Below are 22,795 nucleotides of genomic sequence, written 5' to 3'. Positions count from 1 at the left end.
TAAAGGAAATAATATGCAGCTTTTCTGCCTATCGCCTTTAACTTCCACCTCGAATTCAGACAGCTCGAGCTGCGGTGAGCTGAGTTGATTTGACCCAATGAGCTGGGTTAATGCGTCTGGGTGGGGGAGGGGGCGCATTAATCCAACTCTCAGCGAAAATGACACAGAGCATAACACAGCGTTTGGGTTACACAGAACTACCAAAAACTACCCAGGACTGACAAAATAACCCCCCAAAATGACCCAAATGGCTCAACCCAGCCTTTGGGTAGAAAAAATAACCCAGGATTTTTTCGAGTGTAGGGGTGCTACAATATACCGGTATTGTCAATAACCGTGATATTAAAACGCAAGACTTCCAATATCGAGGTAAATTCTACACATATGTTAAATACCATAAAAAATTCAGCAACTGTTTGAAGTTTTTCCTTAACAGCCACAATGGTCTCTCTGCCTCACTCGACTCGTATTTTGAGTATGATTCATTGACCAAAAAGAGCAAAAACACAATAAACAAAATTTAAGATAAATATGACTAATGGCATTATTTACTTCTTTATAAAAGAAACCAACAGATATCACTATAATATTCTTATGGCCATGATAATTGTTTAGTGAAAATCTGATATGGTGATGCGATTACATTTTCTGACATTTTATTTGATTATTTTTTACATTTTGATTCTATATCCCTAGTATTTTACACAATCCCAGAAATGCTAGAAAATGTATTCAGACAAAAATGGCAAAACTCATAGAAAATAAATGTAAAAATAATAAGAACTTTAGGTTTTAATACACTAATAACCTCTGCATGGCTAAATCACGGTCTCATTCAAAAAGAAAATCAAGATCCCTGACCCAAGTTGCCTTTCTGTATTCATTCCGTCAATTCGACTCGTCCCTCCCTCCCACCTCTCTATTTCTCTGTCTTTCCCGTTCCTCTTTCTCTCGTTCTTGTTCTGCCTGAGTTCATGTCTTTAATATGGAGGTCTGCAGACAGGAGCCGGCGCACTGACCTGCTGTCTACTCTCAGACTATTAAAACCTGGCCTCTGAGGATGTGAGGTGGAACCTTTTTTTCAACCTCCCTCCTCTCTCTCTTTCTCTCTCCACCCCAATTCCTGTTTGATCTGCTAAGTGGGCCGGGCAGCTTGCATCTCCGCAACGATCAGCAACAGCACCTCCACTCATTACAAATATCGATGATCGCTTCAAATGATGAGACGTCAGGGCTTGGAGTGCTTCCCGATCCCCACTTGACAGCAACACGTGAGTCGGCCTAAAAGACTTATTGGCGGTAAGCTTGGGGTTTCCTAGTCATGCCCACGTCGCCTTAAGTCCAGATGGCTATCGAGAAAGGCCCTCACTTCAGATAAAAGCTCATCCATTATGAGCAGCCTGACACCGATTTTTTTCCCCTTAACCGGAGCTGCTTTTGATTAGAGAATGGATGCCAGCGCACGCGGGAAAAGGGAGGTATTCCTTTAAGGGCTGCGTACTGTAAACACGAGGATATGTGTGGTCGGTTTGAGCACAAAACTAACGTCTGCCAACCGTCCTGGTGTCGCTGCATAAAGACATCAAGTTATATTTGCCCTAAAGTGTTCTTAAAACAACTTCATCGTGCGCCGCAGAATTTAAGGATCGTGCAGAGGAGGGTCTTAAATTCGATTTGCTATGTTATTCTGCCGAATAAACAATGGCAGGGAAACGTCTGCGCATTCCCCTCATGAAGCAAATGTAATCATGCCCATTACGGAAAAATACTAGGGCAAATGAAATGTTTCTGTTTAAGGCAGGCTTTTAGAGGTAAGAATACATCAACACCAATGTCAACAACGCAGAGTGAAGAAAGTCGATCTTTGGCAGGTCTAGCGGCGATATGGGATTCCTGGCTGGTTATAATGAACAGTAGATACAGTAAGTTCTGGATTGCATGAAGTATCCATTCGTGTATTTGTTTCAGATGTACTTATAGATTTGTTACGGTTTGTAAGCCAGACGTCTCCGTGCCGACTAACTCGCATTTGCAGAGCAACTTCTCTTAGATGAGAACTAAACGAAAGCCTCTCACTTGAAACTCGGCAAATTATGAAATGAAGGCACCGTATGAACTGTAACAGACTGAATGACGATGCAGTTTTGGAGTAGCTTTACTCTTTGAATATGTGTGATTGTGTATTTGTCCATTGAGGGCTTGCTGTAGAAATGACATGTTGTGCGCAGCTTTATTAAAAAAAAAAGATTTATGTTTAATAAATTCGCTCTTCTCCCTCCGCTTTCTTATTTTATTAGTTATTTAAATCTGATGTGTAAACCATCTCCTATAGCAGCTTAATGGGATAGTTCACCCAAAAATGAAAATCCTGTCATCATTAACTCACCCTCTTGTCATTTCATATCTGTATGGCCTTATTTCTTCTGCGGAACACAAAAGAAGATATTTTGAAGAATGTTGGTAAATGTTGTTTGGAGGCGAATGTTGTTCTGGAGGCGAAAGAAAGTCATACAAGTTTGAAATGACAAGAGGGTGGGTAAATGATGACAGCATTTTTATTTTTGAGTGAACTATCCCTTTAACAGACTGATTTTCCCAAAATATATGAACACTATGGCTCTGTGGGACTATCAAAAGATTGCCGTTTATACATCCAAACTAGCACAGAACAGAAACAGAATCATTGGTTTAGTCATGTGCGTAAGTTTAGGGTGGGACTATTTTTCTGACTAAAAGCAATCCGTCCCACCAACTGTCTCCAAATCGGCAGGGTCATTAACTGTGTAGATGGGTTGAGGAGCTGTGACTGTTACTGCGCCACCTGCTGAGGCACGTTGTCACAAACACAGCGACTGCGTCTGATTCTCAACAACTCTGTAAATGAATCTTCCAAGTCAGCTGAAAGATCGGCTGGTGGGACTAAAGATGATGTTGATGAAGGCAGCTGGAGCTCCTAAGGCTCTCCAACAAAGACAACGAGGTCACGGAGCATGAGGACAAGTACACACCAGTGGAGTGTTTGTTTGTGTTAGTGTTCACGGAGAGAAAATAAGACGAAAACAAAAACAGGAGGAGGCTCTGAGCATAGCTGCTGGAGAGATGGAAAGAGAACACATAAAACAGAATGAGCCCCGAGTAAAAACACACTCGCACGCTGTTCGGTGCTTATTTTTAAACCCTCCGCGTTTCACGTTGACGTTTCAATCAAAGTTCAGGCGAATCAAAACTAGTGGCTTTCTGCCGAATATGATTTTGAGCATGCAAAATTGGTTTAAGAGCGCAATTCGAGGTCCAGAGTCATTTTAAAGACAAAACCGGTTAAAAACCCCCTAATCCACCTCGAGGTTGAGCACCGTTGATTGGATGTGACATTCTCCAATAAAACTTTCCGCAAGGTCTGCATACAGTTCACTCCAGTGGTTTGCACTGGGAACACGCAGTCTTTACGCTTTTCTTGTTTCGGAAACAGGGGGAGAAAGAAAGACAGACACGGAAAGAGAGAGAGAGAGAGAAATGGTCATCTTACCATTACAGCTGTGGCTGGGGCCAGGCTGTATTACCGGTCTATAGTGAGCGGCCACGTACTCCTCTTCCGAATCAGAGTCCTGCGCCGCCTGCGTGGTGGCATTACTTAAGAGGGAACTCTGGTTGTCATGGAGATTGGGTGAGGGTGGTTGAGAATGGGAATGCTCAGTGACTGATGGACTGGAGAGAGAGGATGGCATGGGAGAACCTAAAGAAAAGAAAGCCACTTTAAACCAATGTCTAACCAAAAATAAACAAATGCTAAAAATAGCTATGAAAAAATAAAACTGAGAAAACTGTATTACTCGAAATGATGAAAAGTAAAGAAACTAACATAAATTAAAATAAAATATGTTTACAAAAAAGTAGATTTTTGTAAAGGTTGTATTTGGTCTTTTATTTCAAATTGCGGTCTATAAAATGATAGATAAAAGGTAAACAGCGTGAACAGAAAATCTCCATAACTACAAACAATAGCAAATAGCAAAGAATGAAGGTTTATGGTCCGTATGATTAAGTATTCTGTTGCTGTTATTGTTTTGCTCCACTAGCTGTGGTTTCATGAAGTTGGAAATGTTTTCCACAATACCCACAATTGTCTTTAAGGCTATAACACTGGAAAGTTTGCATGAAGTTATGAGACCAAGAACCCCCACTCTCTCTCTCTCTCTCTCTCTCTCTCTCCCTCTCTGCCCAGCTGAAACAGACAGACAAATACACACACACTTTCCATGGGTGCCAAATAAACTTTATCTTCATCCCTGATGTTCTACCGCTTCTAGTACATTTACCATCAATTTAGCTATTAACAAATGGACACTGTTGCACACACACACACGCACGCACGCACGCACGCACGCACGCACGCACGCACACACACACACACACACACACACAGGCTTTGGTTGACTATCCCCGTGGGGACAGTCCATAGGCGTAATGTTTTTATACTGTACAAACTGTATATTCTATCCCCTATCCCTAACCCTAAACCTAAAGATCATAGAACAATATTTGCATTTTTAGATTTGTAAAAAATATTGTTCTGTACAATTTATTAGCTTTTTTGCCCCTGGGGACCTCAATTTTGGTCCCCACGGTGACACGAGTCCCCATGTGTTGGTGTGTATTCAGGTTTGGGTCCCCACCGGGATATACAAACATGAACACACACACACACACACACACACACACGCGCACACAAACAAATAATCAGGGCCCGCATTCATGAAAAATCCTAGTGACAAAATTCTAAGAAAATTCTTAGAAATGTGGGCGTTTCCCCTTAAAATTACAGAAAAGATCCTAGAAAAGAAAAAAGAAATTCATAACGCATCTTAACCCTTAAAAGAGTTCTTAAGGTCCAAAATATTAGGAGTAGCGAGGAGGACTTTTAAGAGACTTAAGAGTTTCTATAGAGAAGAAATGTGAGAAGTGAGAAAAAAAGTGAGAAGAAATGTGTTGCAATGCATGACAATTTCCATATTACTTTAAAGGTTTATCAGATTTTTTTATTGTTTTTGTGTGTGTTCAACATTGGTTTATCTTGTATAGCTGCTTTGAAGCAATGCAAATTGTAAACACGCTATAACATTAAATTACGTTGAATTGAATGATAGTGAGTTAATAAGACACAACACATTAGATCGTGCAGGGTTCATGTTTGTGACCGATCCTATTAGAGACACGCTAACATCTCCAAGACCTCGCAGAAATGCCATAGTGCCCGAAATAGAAGAAATCACTACATTAACATATTTAGCAAGTGGAGAAATGCAGCAGAGATGATTTGGTACTGTCACAACCTTCTATGGGGATCACACAAACAATTACAGCACTTACAGAAACTTATTGCGTCACTGTTCATTTTCTATCAAATACGTTGACATAATAAATAATATATGTGTGTGTGCGTGAGTACGGTAAAACAGAAAAAAAATACATGTGCAATTTCAAACTAATGACCCTATACTTAAAAACGCTCTTTCATCCATATGAACAGGTGGCTTGTTATTTAATTGTTTCATTTTAATAAAAATTATTATAATCTATTTTGGAAATCATACTAAATGTTAGCCACATAGAGCTTCTACTAAAATCCATTTTATTATTTATACAATTACATTAAGCAAACCTAAACATAAAACAAATTTACATGTAAAAATTCACTGTATAGTAAACTATATTTGAAGAGTTTGTTTCCAAAATGTGATTACTTTTTGGTTATGTGATGCTTTTTTATGTTATCATGTTTTTATTGTGTTAGTTAGCTGTATTTTTTTGTTATTATGGCTTAAATCAAAACAAACCAACTGCACTTTGATTGCACAATAAAAAAAACATGATTTTTGAAAAATTTCTATAACATCACATTTTCAAATGAACAATAAATCAAAATTTTACTGTGCATAAATGCAATAGTTCTTGCTGTAAGAAAAGGCTTTGCTCTTTGCCTTTCTCACACAGTTCTGAAGCTCGTCTTACAGCGACATAATCACCTCTCAAACCTATAAGCAGCCTCTAAGGAATATGCATAGCCAGTCACACCGCTGTGACCTGGGCTCAGTGCCACTATTTAACATATAATAAAAGCTTATCAGACATGGTTTAGGACCCCTGATCCGAGAGCAGTCAAAGGCAAAAGGTGAAAGCAGTATTTGAATGATAATTAAATGACTGGCTCCTAGCGTCTTTTCATGGAAATGGACTCACTCCTGAGACGGCAAAGTCACCTCCACTTCTGCGGCATGTGTTTTATAGTCCTGCATGTACCCTAACAGCCTTCCTTTGTTTACAGTCAATGCATCGTGAAGGAGCATAGAAAAGGTAAAAGACATCCAGAATGAGTGTGTGAAAGAGAGAGAGAGAGAGAGAGAAGAGAGAGAAAGAAAGAGCGAGGGAGAATGATTATTTTGTAATTATTGGGAGCTTTATTTATATATTTATCATATGAAACACAATTACAGGCGAGTCCTGTGGGAGCCGTGCTCACACCAGCCTGCCCATCCCGACCAACAAATTAAGTGCCATTAACATTATGTGCTGCCACTGATACACGCTTGTGTGTGTTGGTTGTATTAAGCTCGGACTGACTAAAGCACAAAAATGGAATAATAAGGGTTATTAACCCTACATCCTTAAATATACATTACGCTGATATGAAAGACAATTTGGCAACATATTTTATATTATAAATAATGCCTCATGCACAGTTTAAATTAATTTAATATTTTAATATAATTAATTGTAACCACCGTTATGATAGTGCTGATTAATGCATTATACAGTTAAAAAGAGTAAATATGAATGTCAGTCCTAAAAAAAAATATTACTGGTAAACATCAGTTAATGCATTAGCTAACATTAACTAACAATGAACAATAGTTCTGCGGCATTAATAACATTATTTCATTTTAATTTCAGCTTTTACGAATACATTCTTAAAATCCAAAAGCTGTAACTGTTAATGCTCCATGACCATTTTCATTAAATGACATTAACAAAGATCATAAATGCTAAAAAATTATATTGCTCATTGTTAGTTCATATTAGCATTTACTAATGTTAACAAGTACAAAACAATTACCCTATAAAAATAATGTAAAATACAGTGTCATACAGTTACAACATAATTTTCCTAATTCACTCCATATTGGCATATGTGGCAGAAAATACAGCACATTTTTTGGTTTCAGTTGGATGCAGCTGTCTCTTATAAACAATACACTGAACTAAAGGGAAATCACTGTAACAGTGAGCAAGTCAATGCAGTGGCCACTGTGTGATCCTGCTGTTTTTGTAGCTTCTTAAAATTCACCCCCCTCTCTCTCTTTCTCTCTCTCACTCAGTCACTCTCTTCTGTCTTTCTTTCGTTCTCTCTCTATGTGTGACAACCCCTAGCACTGTTTGTGGTTTCATGCCAACCTGCTCCATCAGCACTCTCTACTGCATGCCTTTAGAAAACACACATGCGCACACATGAGAGGAGATAAAACACAGATTGACCCTCTCTCTCGTGTGTAATGATTTGAGAGAGCAGACGAAGAAGTTGAACACGGCCCATAATCCATTGCAGCTGTCAATTAAAGCTGAGAAGAGAAAGCTGGAGAGATGAAGCTGCTGTGGTGCCGGGAGGGAAGTGTTATTTTCTTTATTTTCCCAGTACACAAACAAACCCACTCCTAAACACAATGGAAATAAAGGAGGGTTGAATGGAACCTTGTTCCAAGACGCGGCTGCGGAAAAGTTCAGCGCTCGGACTAGACCATAAAATCAAACACAGGTGCACACAAAGCGGTATTGGTACACGACATTGGTACACGACTCTCTGAAAAATGTGATTGTTGTGAAAATCAATGAATCCCCCCAAGATTTTGGGTTGGCAGAACACTGTAGAAACTGTAGCAATGTGACAAAAATATAAATCTGTTAAATGTATAAATGTTAAATAAATGAGCATTAATATTACTCTAACATTAGGCTGTTTACGGTTGCCAAGCAACACTGCAACCTACCGCATTAACACAGAACGTGTGGTCGCAGGTGTGCATTTGTAGTCATTTCACAGAGGTTTTGAAATCTAATTAAAATTTAAAGTGGGAACTTTTCGTTTTCAAAAACTGATTTAACAGCAACGCACAAGCCCACCGTCACACGTAACCGAAGCCTGTAAATACAGCATCCAGTTCCACAGCCATCCGAACACCCACCAACACACACAGTCAATGATCGGGGTATTATTTCCACAGCCTCATCATTCCACGGCAGTAAACTAAACGTGCTTGTTTGTCATTCATTGATTTTTTCCCCTTCTCCTTGTGTGATTTTGCCTGGGATTCTTCTCTTTTTTTCCGCCTGACACTGGGTCAAACCTAATCAGCAACTTCCTGTGCCGCCGCGCGTGTCTGCGCATGCTGTGTGTGCAACCTGTCTCATCCGCTGCTCTCTGCTGCCTTCTCATCCCCGATCTTATATGCAGGCCTCTAGGTTTTCATATTCTAATCGATAGCTACCCGTGCCGCGGTGCTAACAGGAGCGCTTAAGAAAAGCCGTGTTGCTGAAATCACTAACCATCTGTCTCTCTCTTTCTCCATCTCTTTGTCTGTTTTCTGGTCCTCGGTGGACAGCAGTGAGCACAAAGAAGGCTGAAGGCCACACTTTGTAACTTGCCTCAACAAGAACAATGTGCGAATCATACACATACTGTACGCACACAAAGCCTGTGGTTAGATTTTTTTTATATTCTGACAATCAGGAAAGAAATGAATTCATGCTAGGGGGCAAGGAAATGGGTGGGGTTTAAGAAATATCGAAATTAAGGTCTAGCTTGAAGTTTCTTTAAGGCAAGTCAGTGCCCTCGACGGCCATCTTGGTAATGCCCCCTAGCAGCTACTGTATTTTCTATGTAGGTACAAGACATCCTTTAGACTGTCTGTCAAGATAACATTTCAATAACCGAATGCGTTTCACATAAAAAAATGACTGGCTCTTATGACTGTAAGGCGGGACTTGCAATGCTACAGCTGCCATATTGAGTTTATGATTTCTCAGTCATCTTTATAATGTCTCTGGTCCATTAGGGGTTGAGAGTTTCACAAGAGCTGTTGACATATCACAGACAAAAAGCTGAACACATACACAGACTTTGATGCATATGAAATGAACCCCTGAGAAAAAAAGCGACTTGATGAATCAGATGGGACGAAAAAAGAACCATGTGAAGTTGGATTCAGAGTTTCGAGTGGCTGTGTGGACCCCCCGCAGGGGGGTCTCACTGACTAACACACGACAAAAGCTACATCAAACTGAGAACTGCATATGGGAGACCAAAGAAAAGATGGAGAATGGATTAGACGCCTTTAGAGATTAAACGTCCATTATAACTAATGCGTCGCTATCGTTGTGCTGATGCTAATGGACATATGGTAATGACAATTGTTGGTCACTTGAATAATAAGTGGATGCTGTATAATTATCATTAGACGTGTCTTACCGCAAATCATTTGTAGAAGAAACACTTGATGAAACGCACAGGGGACAGCATGATGCAGTACACTTGAAATGACATTCAGGGGTGTTGCTGTGTGTGTATGAGTGTTTGTGAAGACACACTAGTACTCAAGACTCGTGCCGGAGCTCAACATTAGGCATTTCAATCATTTTAACTCCCTGACAGCTATAAATTCAAAAACACATATTTGCTGGAAAACAGTGTGAAGTCATTCGTTTATCATTTTCGATCAATTTTCACAGAACATCGCCATCTGAATGACGTTGTTATATACAGTATTTAAACACGCAGAATTCACAACAATATTATTAAGTACATTAAAGAAAAGCAAAATGACTAAGCAAAGATGGAGAAAAATGCACAAGAGAAAATTAGAGGAGGTTACATATCAGATTGATCTTTCAGTGTCATTTTAACCCTTTTTCATTCCTGTCTGTAGAATTATAGCCTTATAACACACACGCACTCACGCACACACACACACACACACACACACACAGGGGAGATGCGGGTTGAACACCAGAGAGCTCGAGACTGTTTGTGTCTCTTGGACTGGAACAATGCCTCCAGTATCCCTCGCTTTCTGCCCTCCCTCCTTTCGCTCCATCTATCTTTTTCATTTTCTTTCTCTGTAGCTAGCTTCTCTTTTCCACGGCCCCTCTTCCCCTTTGGGCGACATGTGAAATGAAGCGAGATGGTCCCTCAGTGGTGAGGAACAGATAAAGAAGGAGAGAGAGGAGGAACACGAAAATGGTCGAAGAAAGCGATAGACTTATACCCGTACACCTGGGACCCCTGTTCTGGCTGGGCTAACATGAGAGAGACGGCCCATGCTCTGACGCTGCTGAAACAGGAAATAGATTCACAGTAGCTTAGCCACACTCAGAATTAACAACACACCTGTCTTCACCCGAGGGTAAAGTAGGGATGGGCGATATTATATCGTTTGCGATATACCGGTAGAAATTCCCCACACGATAGGAATTAGTCTTCCCGCGATATAAACGATAAATTCTAGTTAATGACGTCATCCCCTCTCTTTGTAGATATCTTTGTGAGACCCATTCACAGCTCACATGTGAAGTGAAAACGGGTATAGCGGAGGGCGGACGTGAAGCTGAGAAAGAGTTTGCACTAAAGCTCTAAATCTCGTTTAGGTTGGCACTGTAGATGCGTCCGAGTTAATGTTTAGTTTCACTTTCGTTTTATTTAATTCGTTTGTTAAGTATTCGTTGATAGTCATAATGCGTTACACCACAACATTTAGTTTGGCTAAAAGTATTTATTTAAACATTCGTTAGATGTTATGTGCGNGAGAGACGGCCCATGCTCTGACGCTGCTGAAACAGGAAATAGATTCACAGTAGCTTAGCCACACTCAGAATTAACAACACACCTGTCTTCACCCGCTCTGATTCACCGGTCGACAACCAGAGAGCTGTCCGTGCTTTGGAAAGTACTGCGAGCGAAGAGGGTAAAGTACTTTTTTTTACTTTTAAGTGTACGTGGGTGTGCATGCTTTGGTTGGGATGTTACAAGTAAAGGTGAACAGACTATAAAAAGTGAATGGAGTTATTCTATAAAATGGGTGTTTTTTATTCGCAGGAGAAAACCTTAACATAAAAAAAACCCAAAGAATATATGTATGCACTTATCCATTAAAAATGTAAATTATTTTACTTTAATTTATAAATTATTTTATTTTCAATTATATAAATAGTATAACTTGGGAAATTCCCTTTTCAAATTGTTTGTTTAGTGTAAAAGGGAAAACCAAAACACATTTTATCATGATAAATATTTAGTGTTAAATTCTAGATTTTTTCAAAAAAACCTTTATCACTGTAAAAATACATACATACACTTTTACTATATTTTTAAAAAACACAAAATAATATTTTTAAATATAAGCGTAATTCATTCTATCTTTTCACATACTAATATGTATATTTAGGCTTGCTTTTCAAACATGTCATGTTTTTTTTTAATCAAAATCCAATAACCTGCTTCTCCTGAAACAACTTTCCTTTGCCCTTTAGTCAGCCCATCCTGTTTTACTAGTCGTCCTATCACAATCCAATAAATTCCCAATCAATAAAATCAATTTCACCGTACATTTTTTTCACTGAATTTCCTGGTTCAACTGTAAATACATTACAAACACCATTTCATGTTGATTTTCAATGTGACAGAATGATATCCCTCGCAAATGAATATGTGATCAGGCAAAAATGAATTAAAAACTGCTAAAGATTTTTCATAATGGTATTATTAATAGGTGATTAAATATTGTACATGTTATTAAGTGCTAAGGTAAGCCAGGAGGTGATGTCCTGCATGATCAATACTAGAGAATACAGCCTCGCTAGGTCTAAACCTCATTACCAAACACTGTTCTCTGCAAACGCCAATATTTCAACAACAATCAAAAACTGCTCGGAGCTTTCTGTTTCTCTCTGCCTCAGCTCTCTGTCTTCCGCATCTCTTTTCAGACTGTCTTATGCTTGTTCTTTTTTTTTCTTCCTCCTCGCAGGACCAGAAATTCCTTGTTGCCCCAGAAATAAAAAAGAGAGCAAATCCATAAACACCAATAGCACTCTCCTTCTCTCTCCTCTTGAGTTCTCCTCCTTCAGTCTATCTTACTCTCTTCTCTCAGATCATCACACATCTAATTCTACTTCATCTCCCTTCTCGTTTCTCCATCTCAGCACTCATTTCCTCCAGGCTTTCTCCGGAGCGCAGACAGGCCACTGATTCGTTGATAGAACAATGCACGAGTGTGATAACACACACAACATTTGTAATGATGTAAGACGACTCCTCCCATCCCGGAGGAAACAAATACATTCAATCCATCTGTGACAGTACCACACACATATATTTTGCAAATGTTATGGGATAATGTGCAATAATGTTTTCTATAACACCATGTATTCTACACATTTCACATTTTTTCAGTTTTTTTTCTTTATGTCTCAACTGCCCGTATTAATATGTATCTACTGTAAAGCTAATTAGCAACAATACCAAACTGTGCGTTGATGCAATGAATATTAATTGAATTAAATATATTTATCATATACATAAAAACAGAACAAATTGTAATGCTGTAAAAAAGAAAACATGCTCAAACGAAGGCATATTTTTGTAACTTTATCACAGCGAGAGCGGGCCGAGGACTGGGTGTGGCGTGGCACCCATGCCGCTCTAGACGAATACGTAGCCTCAGCTAATGTAGCCTCTTTAATGTAATAAAGGTTTTGAGTGATTACACTTGCTAAATGGAGAAAGAATGTGTGAATCGGATGAAAGAAAAAACTGGACTGGAGCACGCAGGAAGTGGAACGGACTGGCAAACAAACTAACAATACTTTTTCATTTGTACCGAAAGTGCCGGAGCGCTGTTCCGGATTGCTCCGCCCATTTTAAACCCTGAACATTAGAGACTGTCTGCTGGCTAATGATGATGTTATCTAAGGTCTTAGCCCCGTTCGCAACAACACTCCTCAATTCTAGGCCAACTTCCTGTGATCGATCACCCCGTGATCCGGGCCCCCACCTCCCCTCAAAAAGAAAACATCCCGAAGCACATCTCTGACACTCTGCCTGTCAGCCTCCAAAACCTGGCAAATGAAGACGGATTCTCCTTAATTGGGTTTGGGATGACTTCAGCGCGTGCGTGATGATGGGGGAGAGCTATAATTCCGCCATTATGATCCGGAGACAGCCGTGTTTCATTCCCGCACAAAGTGCACTATTCGATTTACAATGATTCATGCCGCGGCGATGTTAATGGTTCAGACGGAAGTGTGCGGAGAGTGTACTGTATAGGCTAGCATTGATAAATAGAGCAAACTCCAGTGTATGATTAGACACATAATCGCTCTTATAAAACTAAGACAATATATAAATAATTCACAATCAGTCGTGGCAGTAAAATGCATTCGTTTCAGTGCAGACGTGTGCGTTTAGCGAGTTTGAAAGAGATAGTTCTCTCAAAATGAAAATTCTGTTTGGCCAATTCCAAGCAAATGTCCACTTTAAGATGAAAACTTTTTTGTCACCTCCATAACTGTCCATATTTCTCATAAATGGGCACATGAAATGAAGAAAAAGGATTTTGTGGTCTAAAGAGCCAGCCAGCTTCTGGTTTGTACATTTTAATTCACAGAAATCCTACAAAGTATGTTGTCTCTGAGAAATGAGTGTTCTTTTTGTCACATCCATTATGCATGAACTTTATCATCAGGGGTTTAGTATATAAACAGATGATTCAATATATAGGTAATAAATACATTCAGAGAGAATTTATATTTCAAGTTTTGATTGAAAATGTCACATCCATAACACTGAAATTGCCCTATTATTTTAACCCTCATGTATGAAATGTCTTTCATCCACAGAAAAAAAAGTGATGTTTTGAAATATTTGTAGGTAAAGCAACAAGATGTGTAAATGATAACAGAGTCTTTCATTTTAGGTGAACCGTTTCTTGATATTATAACAGAATTTGACACCATCAGATCAAGTTATCCGAGCTGTTGTTAACGCCAATCTCCCAGTACGAAAATAAATAAGTCGAGAAAGCCAGAACAAAGAATTATATGAGACTGTTGGAGGACAGTAAATAAATGGCTGAAATCAAGACAGGATGAAAAGATTCCAACTGGAGCAAAACTGAAATGCTCTACCACCATCAAAAACAACACCCGCTAACCAACAAGGTCATTTCAACATTTCATAAACAAGATAAAAAATAATAAATACACACTTGTGCATACAAGCTTCCACATTTCCAAAGAGTTCTGCCTCGAGTCTAATTGGGCCCGTTTTAGCTCATGAAAGCCAAGGAGTGCTCATCAACACATGAGCTGTTAAAAAAGCCAGGGCTTGCCCAGTTTACTGCTGTAACCAACAAATGGGAACAGCAGGGGGCAAAGCCTGGTAACACACACACACAATCACTCGCCGAATTGAAATAAAGGGTGCGGGCAGGGTCCCTCCATAGGTCAGATGCGGTTAGCTGCCGCAAAGCCAAAGAGAGTGGGAGTGTTCTTCTTCTGCGGCTGAGAAATGTAGAGACGATGCTGGTGGAGATCTTTCATATGCAGATATTGTAAACGCACACATACATATGGAGTTCTGTGTATTGTAAGAAAAGTCCTTTAACCACTGCGTATAATGAGGTGGGAACGGCACATGATGTTTTGAATTCCGAGTCGTGTTGGGGGGTTTCAGAACTGAGCCAGAATGAGGGATTTAACAAATGCAAAAATATGTTGCTGGGTTCAGCCCAAGTGGTTAACAAAAGCAGGTCGATCCACACCAGCTGGAGATAAGCTGTTTATATCAACTCCCTTCCAAGCTATAGGCTGTATAGAAATGTAAGATGGTGCAAAACATACCAGGCGATGATGGTAAACCAACATGGTCCTTCTGGTGAAGCTTGCTGGCCAAGGTTATGATGCTGGTTAGACTAAAGCACCTAAAGGGCCAAAAACAGCACAACGAGATCCCACACTGGGGATCAGTGTCCAAACACAAAAGTAAAAAGACAGACAGACAGATTTATTATGAATAATTTGTGAAACACGAGTAGGATGATGGAGGTCAGGGTGGTCCCCAGTTCGCCACCCCCACATTCTAAACTTAGCGCCTCCCGAATCCAACCTCCTCACCAATCCAGCATACAAAGCATCCCTTCGGATGAAGTCTGACCCACTCACACATCAGCCGCAAGTCATGCAAACTAGGGTAGCCATTTTTTCTAACAAACACTAACTCAAATGCAACAGCAGAGATTGACTGTGCTATTGCATGTTGGCAATATTAGACATTAGGACAATTGACTTAAGTAAATCCATTCGGTTATTACACCGTAAAATACAAAGACAACAAAAGACTTCCTAAGACACGGGCGAGTTAATAAAGATGCCCACTGAGATCAAAAGGTTTAAGTAGTTAAGACCCGCTCAGAGGTGAAGGGTTGAGCTGAGGGGTCAGAGAAAAAGACCTAATCCAACCCACCCGCTTTAGGTGACAGAACGGGAGCAATCAACAAAGGAATTGGGGTTAGGAGAAACACAGAAAGTATTACAACTGACACATTTATGTGTGAAAGAGAAAGCGAGAGATAGTGGCTGGTCGCCATTTGCCTCTTTTACGGCGCCGTTTCATGTGCTGTTAAGCAGCACCTTCTCTTTCACAAGCGTGTTTTTAGAGGCAAAACTAAGATGAATGACTTGTTAAATAAAGTTTAAGAGCGACTGGTGAGTGACGCTGATTACCTCTCTTTACACCGAGGCCATTGTGATAGCTGGTAATTTCAACAGTTTTAAAAAAAGTGAGAGGTTTGTCGAGAATGGAAAAGAGCTTGGAATGAAGTAGCGGGCACAATGGCTTCCTTGCATGCAGTGAAAAAGAGAGAAAATGTGCTGCCTCGAATGGTGAGCTATTGATCTTGCCATCTACCCGCTCCCACTTTCTTTAAGCTACACCACATGGCTACATCCACACACACTTACACACAAAATCAATAAACAAAAGCCAAAATTTCCACCCCGTTATTTCGCCATTTGATGATCCTCGGCTAAAATGCATTTGCAGACATACTTTGTGGGTGAGTACAGTTTAGTTTGCCGTTTAGTATGTTGTGGTGCGGTATTTTTATGAGCCATTAGGAGTGTTGGGAATCGACCCGCAAGCACGGATGGGAAATCATTCAAAAACCTATGTAATACATGCTTTTTCCAGGAACAAAAGCACCATTTCTTTGACACTGCCAAAGAGTGTCCGTGTACAAACACGACGCTAATTAAAACACATTGGGCTCGTACGTTTCACAATGGAGCAGGTACCGCCACCGTGCTATGAAGACGTAGCCGGACAGCATATAATAAATTAGCCGTTGCTCCAAATAGCAGTTTTCCTTCCTTCTGTCTTTAATAGAGCGTGCTGTGAGCAATTACCTCTGTGGAGAGGCCTAATCTCTCAGCATTAAACCAACCAGCACCGCCAATGCAACCTCCTGGGCAAAATAGCTGGCTGAGGCCTCTCGAAGGGTGTAATCTCACATGCACATGTACACAAACACCAGAGCCTTTCATTATCTCCATCCCCAGCGATAACAAAATCAGTCTAGGAGCTCCCCACCAGCCAACACGAGCAGCACACCTACCATACGGCCCACATGAGACCGCTGCCAGGGACCAATCAGAGGTGTGAAGCCGGTCACTGTGGGAGAGCAGGCCGGGAACAGGCCGCAGCGGAAGTGTCGAGGGGATTCATCAATCACAAATCATCGTGCACGGTGGAACAAGCAGGTCCCTGCGCGGTAACGGAGGAACTAAATTAGACTCTCGATTTCTGTGTTTCTCAGATAGAGAACAACAATGAACTGAAGTTGGTTTTGATCTTGTTTATATGGATATACTGTACATTATAAACATTTACAGAGAACAGAAATATTGGCAAACAAGCACTTTGGGTGCTCTAGTGCGCTCTGCATCAAACAATACATTAATTTATGAACTGTAAATAAGACTTGCCGCTAAACAAATTTAGAACATGCGAGTGTTTTCAAACTTGATGAATACAGAGTTTTAGAGAGACAATAACCACTAATATACAGCTAGTTCCTAAAAGGGATACTTCACCCAAGAATGAAAATGTTGTCATCATTTACTCACCCTCAAGTTGTTCCAAATCTGTATTCATTTCTTTGTTCTGATGAGAAATATTTGGAAGAATGCTTGTAACCAAACAGTTCTTGGCCACCATTGACTACCATACATTAGTTTGTTCTGGTGAACACAAAAGAAGATATTTTGAAGAATGTAGGAAAGCAAACATCCTTCTTAAATATCTTACTTTGTGTTCATCAGAACAAAGAAATGTATACAGCGATTTGGAACAACTCGGGGGTGAGTAAATGATGACAACATTTTTATTTTTGGGTGAACTGTCCCTTTAAATGCCATTGGTCGAGTGTACCAAGAGTCGTGATATTCAAAATAGCATTTAGTATCTTGCACCAGAATTTGTAACTATTTTATGAGGTGGCTAATTCGTACAATGTGAATAGTACGGAAAATGTATGATTATTAGAAAAAAGCAAAACTGAAGCCCCACCTCTAAACCATCAGTAGCGCAAAAGCAAATGACACCATACAAATGTATACGAATTAGCTACATCATAAAATAGTTACAAATCCCAGTGAGATTGTGTTGGATATTCAATAGTATCATATCGTGTAATATTTTTGTCTTATATTTCAGGCAGCGTCACTGTTTTGTAAATGAATGAGTAACAGCAGTGCTTTAACTGGGTCATTCAGAGGTATCAGACATCCTCTCAACATATCAGAGGCTCATCCATACAGTCAAGCCCCCTCAGGGTCAGCCTCAGCTGGCTGGCACAACTCACCCCGCCACAATACTCTGAGGTGTTAGAAACCTCTCTTTTTTTAGCCAGCATGGCTCTTTGGAAAATGGTATGCCATCGTTGTCTAGTTGGTGGCAATTCTCTGCGAGCAGATGTTCAAATGGCACCAGCTGAGAGGAGAGGGGGAGAGGATGGTGGATTGGGCGGCAAACAAAGAGAGACCTGCCTCGCGCACCCGGACCAACAATGGAGAGAAAACACATCTGTCCAGAGATGAGCACAGCAGGAAGGAAGGCGCGAGGACGTCGGCGGAATGCTTCTACCACCTCTGCACACGGGGCTTTCATCTGTCTGTTGGCGGCGAGAAAATATGTACACTTCCCCGTGGAGCGTCTGCAGCAAAGATGCTGGGCGTCAGATGGAGAGGCGGGTGTTGCGTGCCCGTGCATCTGGCCTGGATCTCAACAGAGGCCATTGAGCCCCGAAACATCCAGGCAAGCACACTCCTTTAGATACACATCCGTGGCTTAGAGAGCCACTGTCAGACAACCGTGGTAAACACGCCTCAGATCCCTGATAAAGCTCTCCACAAAAGAGCCCATCTGCGCGGGCGTGGATGTGTATGTATGCACGCGTGAGCGCGTTCTTCTTCCTCAAACAACCTCAAAATACATCTTATCCTGACAACAAACAACATGGCTGTCAAGTTGCACACACCCAACCAAAAGAGTCGATTTTATGGGTCTAGTGAGACCAGCTGGGTGATTCTAAGTTATGGCGGAAGATAAAATCTGGAGAATCGTTCATACTAAAATTTTTAAGGAGGAAATAAACGCATAAAAAAATAAGATTTCTGAAATATAAACACTGGAATGATGTATAAATACACTTAATGTTTTGAAATAATGACAATGTTTAGTATTTAGCATTTCAGTGATGAGAATTAGTGATATAATTGATCAAATATTCCCACAATGTAGCAACATCTAAACGCTGCAAATAGGATCATCTTTTCCCATGCTCCTATGAATATACCTACACGGCGAAGAAAATGCCAAACAATATAAAGTTTCCTGCAAGAAGGGAATAAGAATGAGCGAATCAATATCTCGCTCTGCCTTTTGATCCCCATCACCTAGCAGTATATCAGACACCAGATCCCGTACAGGGAATCGGTTTCGTTTTGACCGAGTGCTCTTCAGATCAACATGTGTAAATGTGTTTCCTGTAATGGCAGAGCTGGATATTTATGATAGCTGTTCCTCATCAGATAAGAGCCTGCAGTTCCACCTACAGGATCACTTTTCTCCTCACCTCTGTGTATCTCTTTCTTCCACTCGCCTTCTGTTTTTTGCAGACATTTTTCAGCTCTGGTTACAGCCACTAAAACAGACTGTTTTCTTCTTTCTTTCTGGGTTTTTAAAGGTCTTCCCCGAAGCTCCCTCCGTTTTCAAATTTCCACTGCTGTACTCGGTTTAACCTCGGTTAAAATTGAATACGCTCATTCCGTCCAAACACCATTTGAGACCTCGATCTCTTCCTTTCTTTTTCTTTCTTTCTCTCCTCTCCTCTCCTCTCCTTTCAGTGCGGCAAATTTAATTTACTTGGCAATCGCCGGCTGAATTGATAATTGACTGGTAATTAAATAGAATATGAATTCACTGGCATGATTTGCTCTGTTCAATGTGTTGGATAGATTCAGTGACCACTGGATACTGCTCGTACCTGCAGGCTTTATTTGCCAAAGAAAGAGTCTGGGAGCTACAACCGGGGTGGGGGAGCTTTTCAGGAAGCTGCCCACGCACAACAGCCCCTCTGTCTGCCTGGGTTTCTCTTAGGGGGGGTGTCTCTGCGGCCCTTTCCCAAATTACCCTCTCTGTGTGAACATGGGAAGGAGTTTGTTAACATGGCCGGCTGCTGAGTGGCAGGGGCCTGTCCTAAAGGTTGGAACGCTTGTCAGATGCTCTACAATCCCCCAAAAGCCCCACGGTACAAATCTGCTCAATTGTGGGAGAATCAATACGATGCTCGGATGCAGGTTCCTCGTGCGCTGGTGAACATCAAATCAGTTACTCTGCAGTTAAACCTCACTTTATCCAGGTTAAGACAACGCCGCTGAAACAATTCGGAAACAAATTGTTCAAGGCAACAAAACTCAAAGCAGATTAAAGATTAGCATACTATTAAAAAAGACGTGGCTGAAGACAAATAATGAAGAGGTATCTACAAAATAGGTAAACACAAATACAAGTACTAAACAAATATGCATATATTAAACGCTAAAGAATCTATAGAAAAACACTTGGAACAATACACTATAGACGGTTTTATCGGTCGCACCTGGCCCGAAGTTAACTTTGTGTTTTGTTATAATATAACAATTTATTTTATATTTAATCTACATTAATATGAATTAATATTAGTATCTTATTGTATATTAATTGTATTAAATTACATTAAAACTACTCAACAGTTATTGATGACTGAGGTTTACCAGAAGTAGAGTTTGGGCAACATAACGTTTATGTTGTTGCTGCTGAAACCGTCTATAAGGAATCCATATAGTCATTTTCTACATTAATTTTTTTTACAGCTGTTTCATCTCTATGAATGTCCGGAATGTCCTTAAAATGGAAAATGTGCTGGCAGAAAACTGCACAAAAATATTTTTTTACAGTGTATTTACTATGTAACGAATATTTGTGCACACTACTATATGTATGTTTATGCTAATCTGATATGCTAACATAAATTGCTATTTAAAGTGATAGTTTACCCAAAAATGAAAATTCTGTCAACATTTACTCACCCTCTTTCAAACCTTTATGACTTCCTTCCTTCTGCAGAACATAAAAGAAGATATTTTGAAGAAAGTTGGTAACTGAACAGCACTGGACCCCATTCACTTCTATTGTATGGACACAAAACCAAAGTGAATGGTGTCCAGTTAACAACATTTTTCAAAATATCTTCTTTTGTGTTCTGCTGAAGAAAGTAAGTCAAACAGGTTTGAAAATGACAAGAGGGTGAATAAATTTAGTAATTCAGGTCTCACGTGCACTTCTACATGTGGGGCGCATGGATATGCTGTCTTTATAGAACGTTTCAATTCAGTGAGTCCATTTCATATAGGATGTGACCTCTGAGTGCGAAAAAAGCAGCCGGTCTGATCTCTGTCCACCTGATTGGTTGACCTGGATTCTTTCATGAAGAGCGCTGTGGTGATTGTCACAGGGATAATCTACACCACTGGGCGACCAGTGGAATTATGATGTATTTTTATTCCTCTATTTGTGTGTGTTTTGATTCATTCCAGGGACAGAGGGGAGAGAATTATCAGATATTGAGGAGATTTGAAGAGCTTCCAACAGGTTTTTTGATGAAATTGAAGGGCTGAAATAGGTTATGTCAGGGGCCGTCTGTGAAATATTCCGCTCTCAGCCCACACGCTCTCATTCACGCACGCATGGGCCTAAAGCTCTATTGTGATTGAAAATCAAGCCCAACTGATTGATTCAAGCCCTCACCGCTGAAGTCACACGCATATGAAATGCATCCGTGCATGAGGATATAAACAGCCAAGGTTGACCCACCACTTATTTGACCAATTAAAAAAATTGGTTTTCACCGTTCCGAAACAAATGTGTAAGTAGGTAAGGTTGAACAGGATTTAGAGTCTATCCATGTAAAATTTTGATAAATGCACCTTTGCTCTGATTGTACACACACACAAAGAGGCTGAAATATGGATGTCATTTGTTTTTGCAGTGCGCACATTGCAATGAGGTCTTTTCTGAGGATGTTAAAGTCAACTCATCAAAATCGATCCTATTTACAGTACCGCATTTTCTTAATCAATGTACCTTGGAATGTAATAACTTGCTTTGGATGTGAAATTACTTATGCCTGATATCACCGAGCCTGCATGGGTAATAAAAATAACCAATAGCCAAAGAGCTATTTATAAAATGGTCAGTTCTGGTCCTTGATTCTGATTGGCTGAGCTGAGTTCTAAGCCATTATAAAACACCCCCATTTATAACTGCTGACCGCTTTACAAAGCCTAAATATCACTTTATTTACTTTATTTTATGAAACCTTGCTACGCTTTGCGTCGTGCCACAATGCCCTTAGCTGTTATAAAATGCACTGTAACCCACTGCTTCTTGGGGCTTATTGCTTTATTATCCGCTTTAAGCTACTGCTACAGTTCAGCCTCTTTAAAATCTTTGCAAACAGTTAACGCAGTAATTTAATTAGAGATTACAATAATTTAATAAGGGCAGCAAGTTGAAATGAAGGATGAAGCGTTACCATGGGGACACTTTGAGATGCTATAAGGGTTGAACTTGACCTTTAGACTCCCATCTCTTCAAACCTACATTCAGGTCTGGCTCTGTTCTGCTACGAAAAGCCCACTTCTCACAATCCAATCAATTACAGAGGGATAAAACCAAGTCTCGTCCTACATATTTTCTCTTTGGCTCAGAAATATGTCACATTACCATAGTAATATGAGTTGGGAATGGTATTTCGTAACAAATGCAAAAATACAGATTCACGTTGAAATTGACGATACACCCATGACTGTTTAGTGCTGTTTAAAAGGTTGAAAAGCCAGCGGTGGGCTGAGTTTGGAAAGCTTGACTAACTGGCCTCTGGAACAACACAGTAGCCTTCGTTAAGAGACGAGCCAGAGCCCGCTTCACTCACTGTTGACTAATGAGAGCGCTGAACATCTCACACACACCCCCACTGATGGGTCTCTCATTATGGAGGTGCTGGGTGGTAATGTGGGGCTGAACTCTCCTTTGCATGATAACAATGTCAGTTTGTACACACATAGTTCCAGTGCACATTAACATACACACTTCTTC

General features: G+C 40.3%; 1 protein-coding gene across 14 annotated transcripts in view; it reads right to left on the bottom strand.

Annotated features, from left to right (window-relative positions):
- tenm3 (teneurin transmembrane protein 3) overlaps nt 1–22,795 on the bottom strand; it is a 308,707-nt gene that overhangs the window by 117,401 nt on the left and 168,511 nt on the right. For 9 of the 14 annotated variants that reach the window (XM_057332728.1, XM_057332730.1, XM_057332729.1 and 6 more), the window contains one exon: nt 3,527–3,733. The exons of the other annotated variants lie outside the window; for them this stretch is intronic. In XM_057332728.1, coding sequence (XP_057188711.1) covers nt 3,527–3,733 — 207 coding nt within the window. The remainder of the gene's footprint in view (nt 1–3,526; nt 3,734–22,795) is intronic. 14 annotated transcript variants of the gene reach the window in all.

This window comes from Triplophysa rosa, linkage group LG4 (assembly GCF_024868665.1).
Source record: "Triplophysa rosa linkage group LG4, Trosa_1v2, whole genome shotgun sequence".
NCBI classification, from domain to species: Eukaryota; Metazoa; Chordata; class Actinopteri; order Cypriniformes; family Nemacheilidae; genus Triplophysa; species Triplophysa rosa.
Note: the sequence above shows the minus strand (reverse complement) of the source record. Positions and strands in the feature narration are given on the sequence as shown.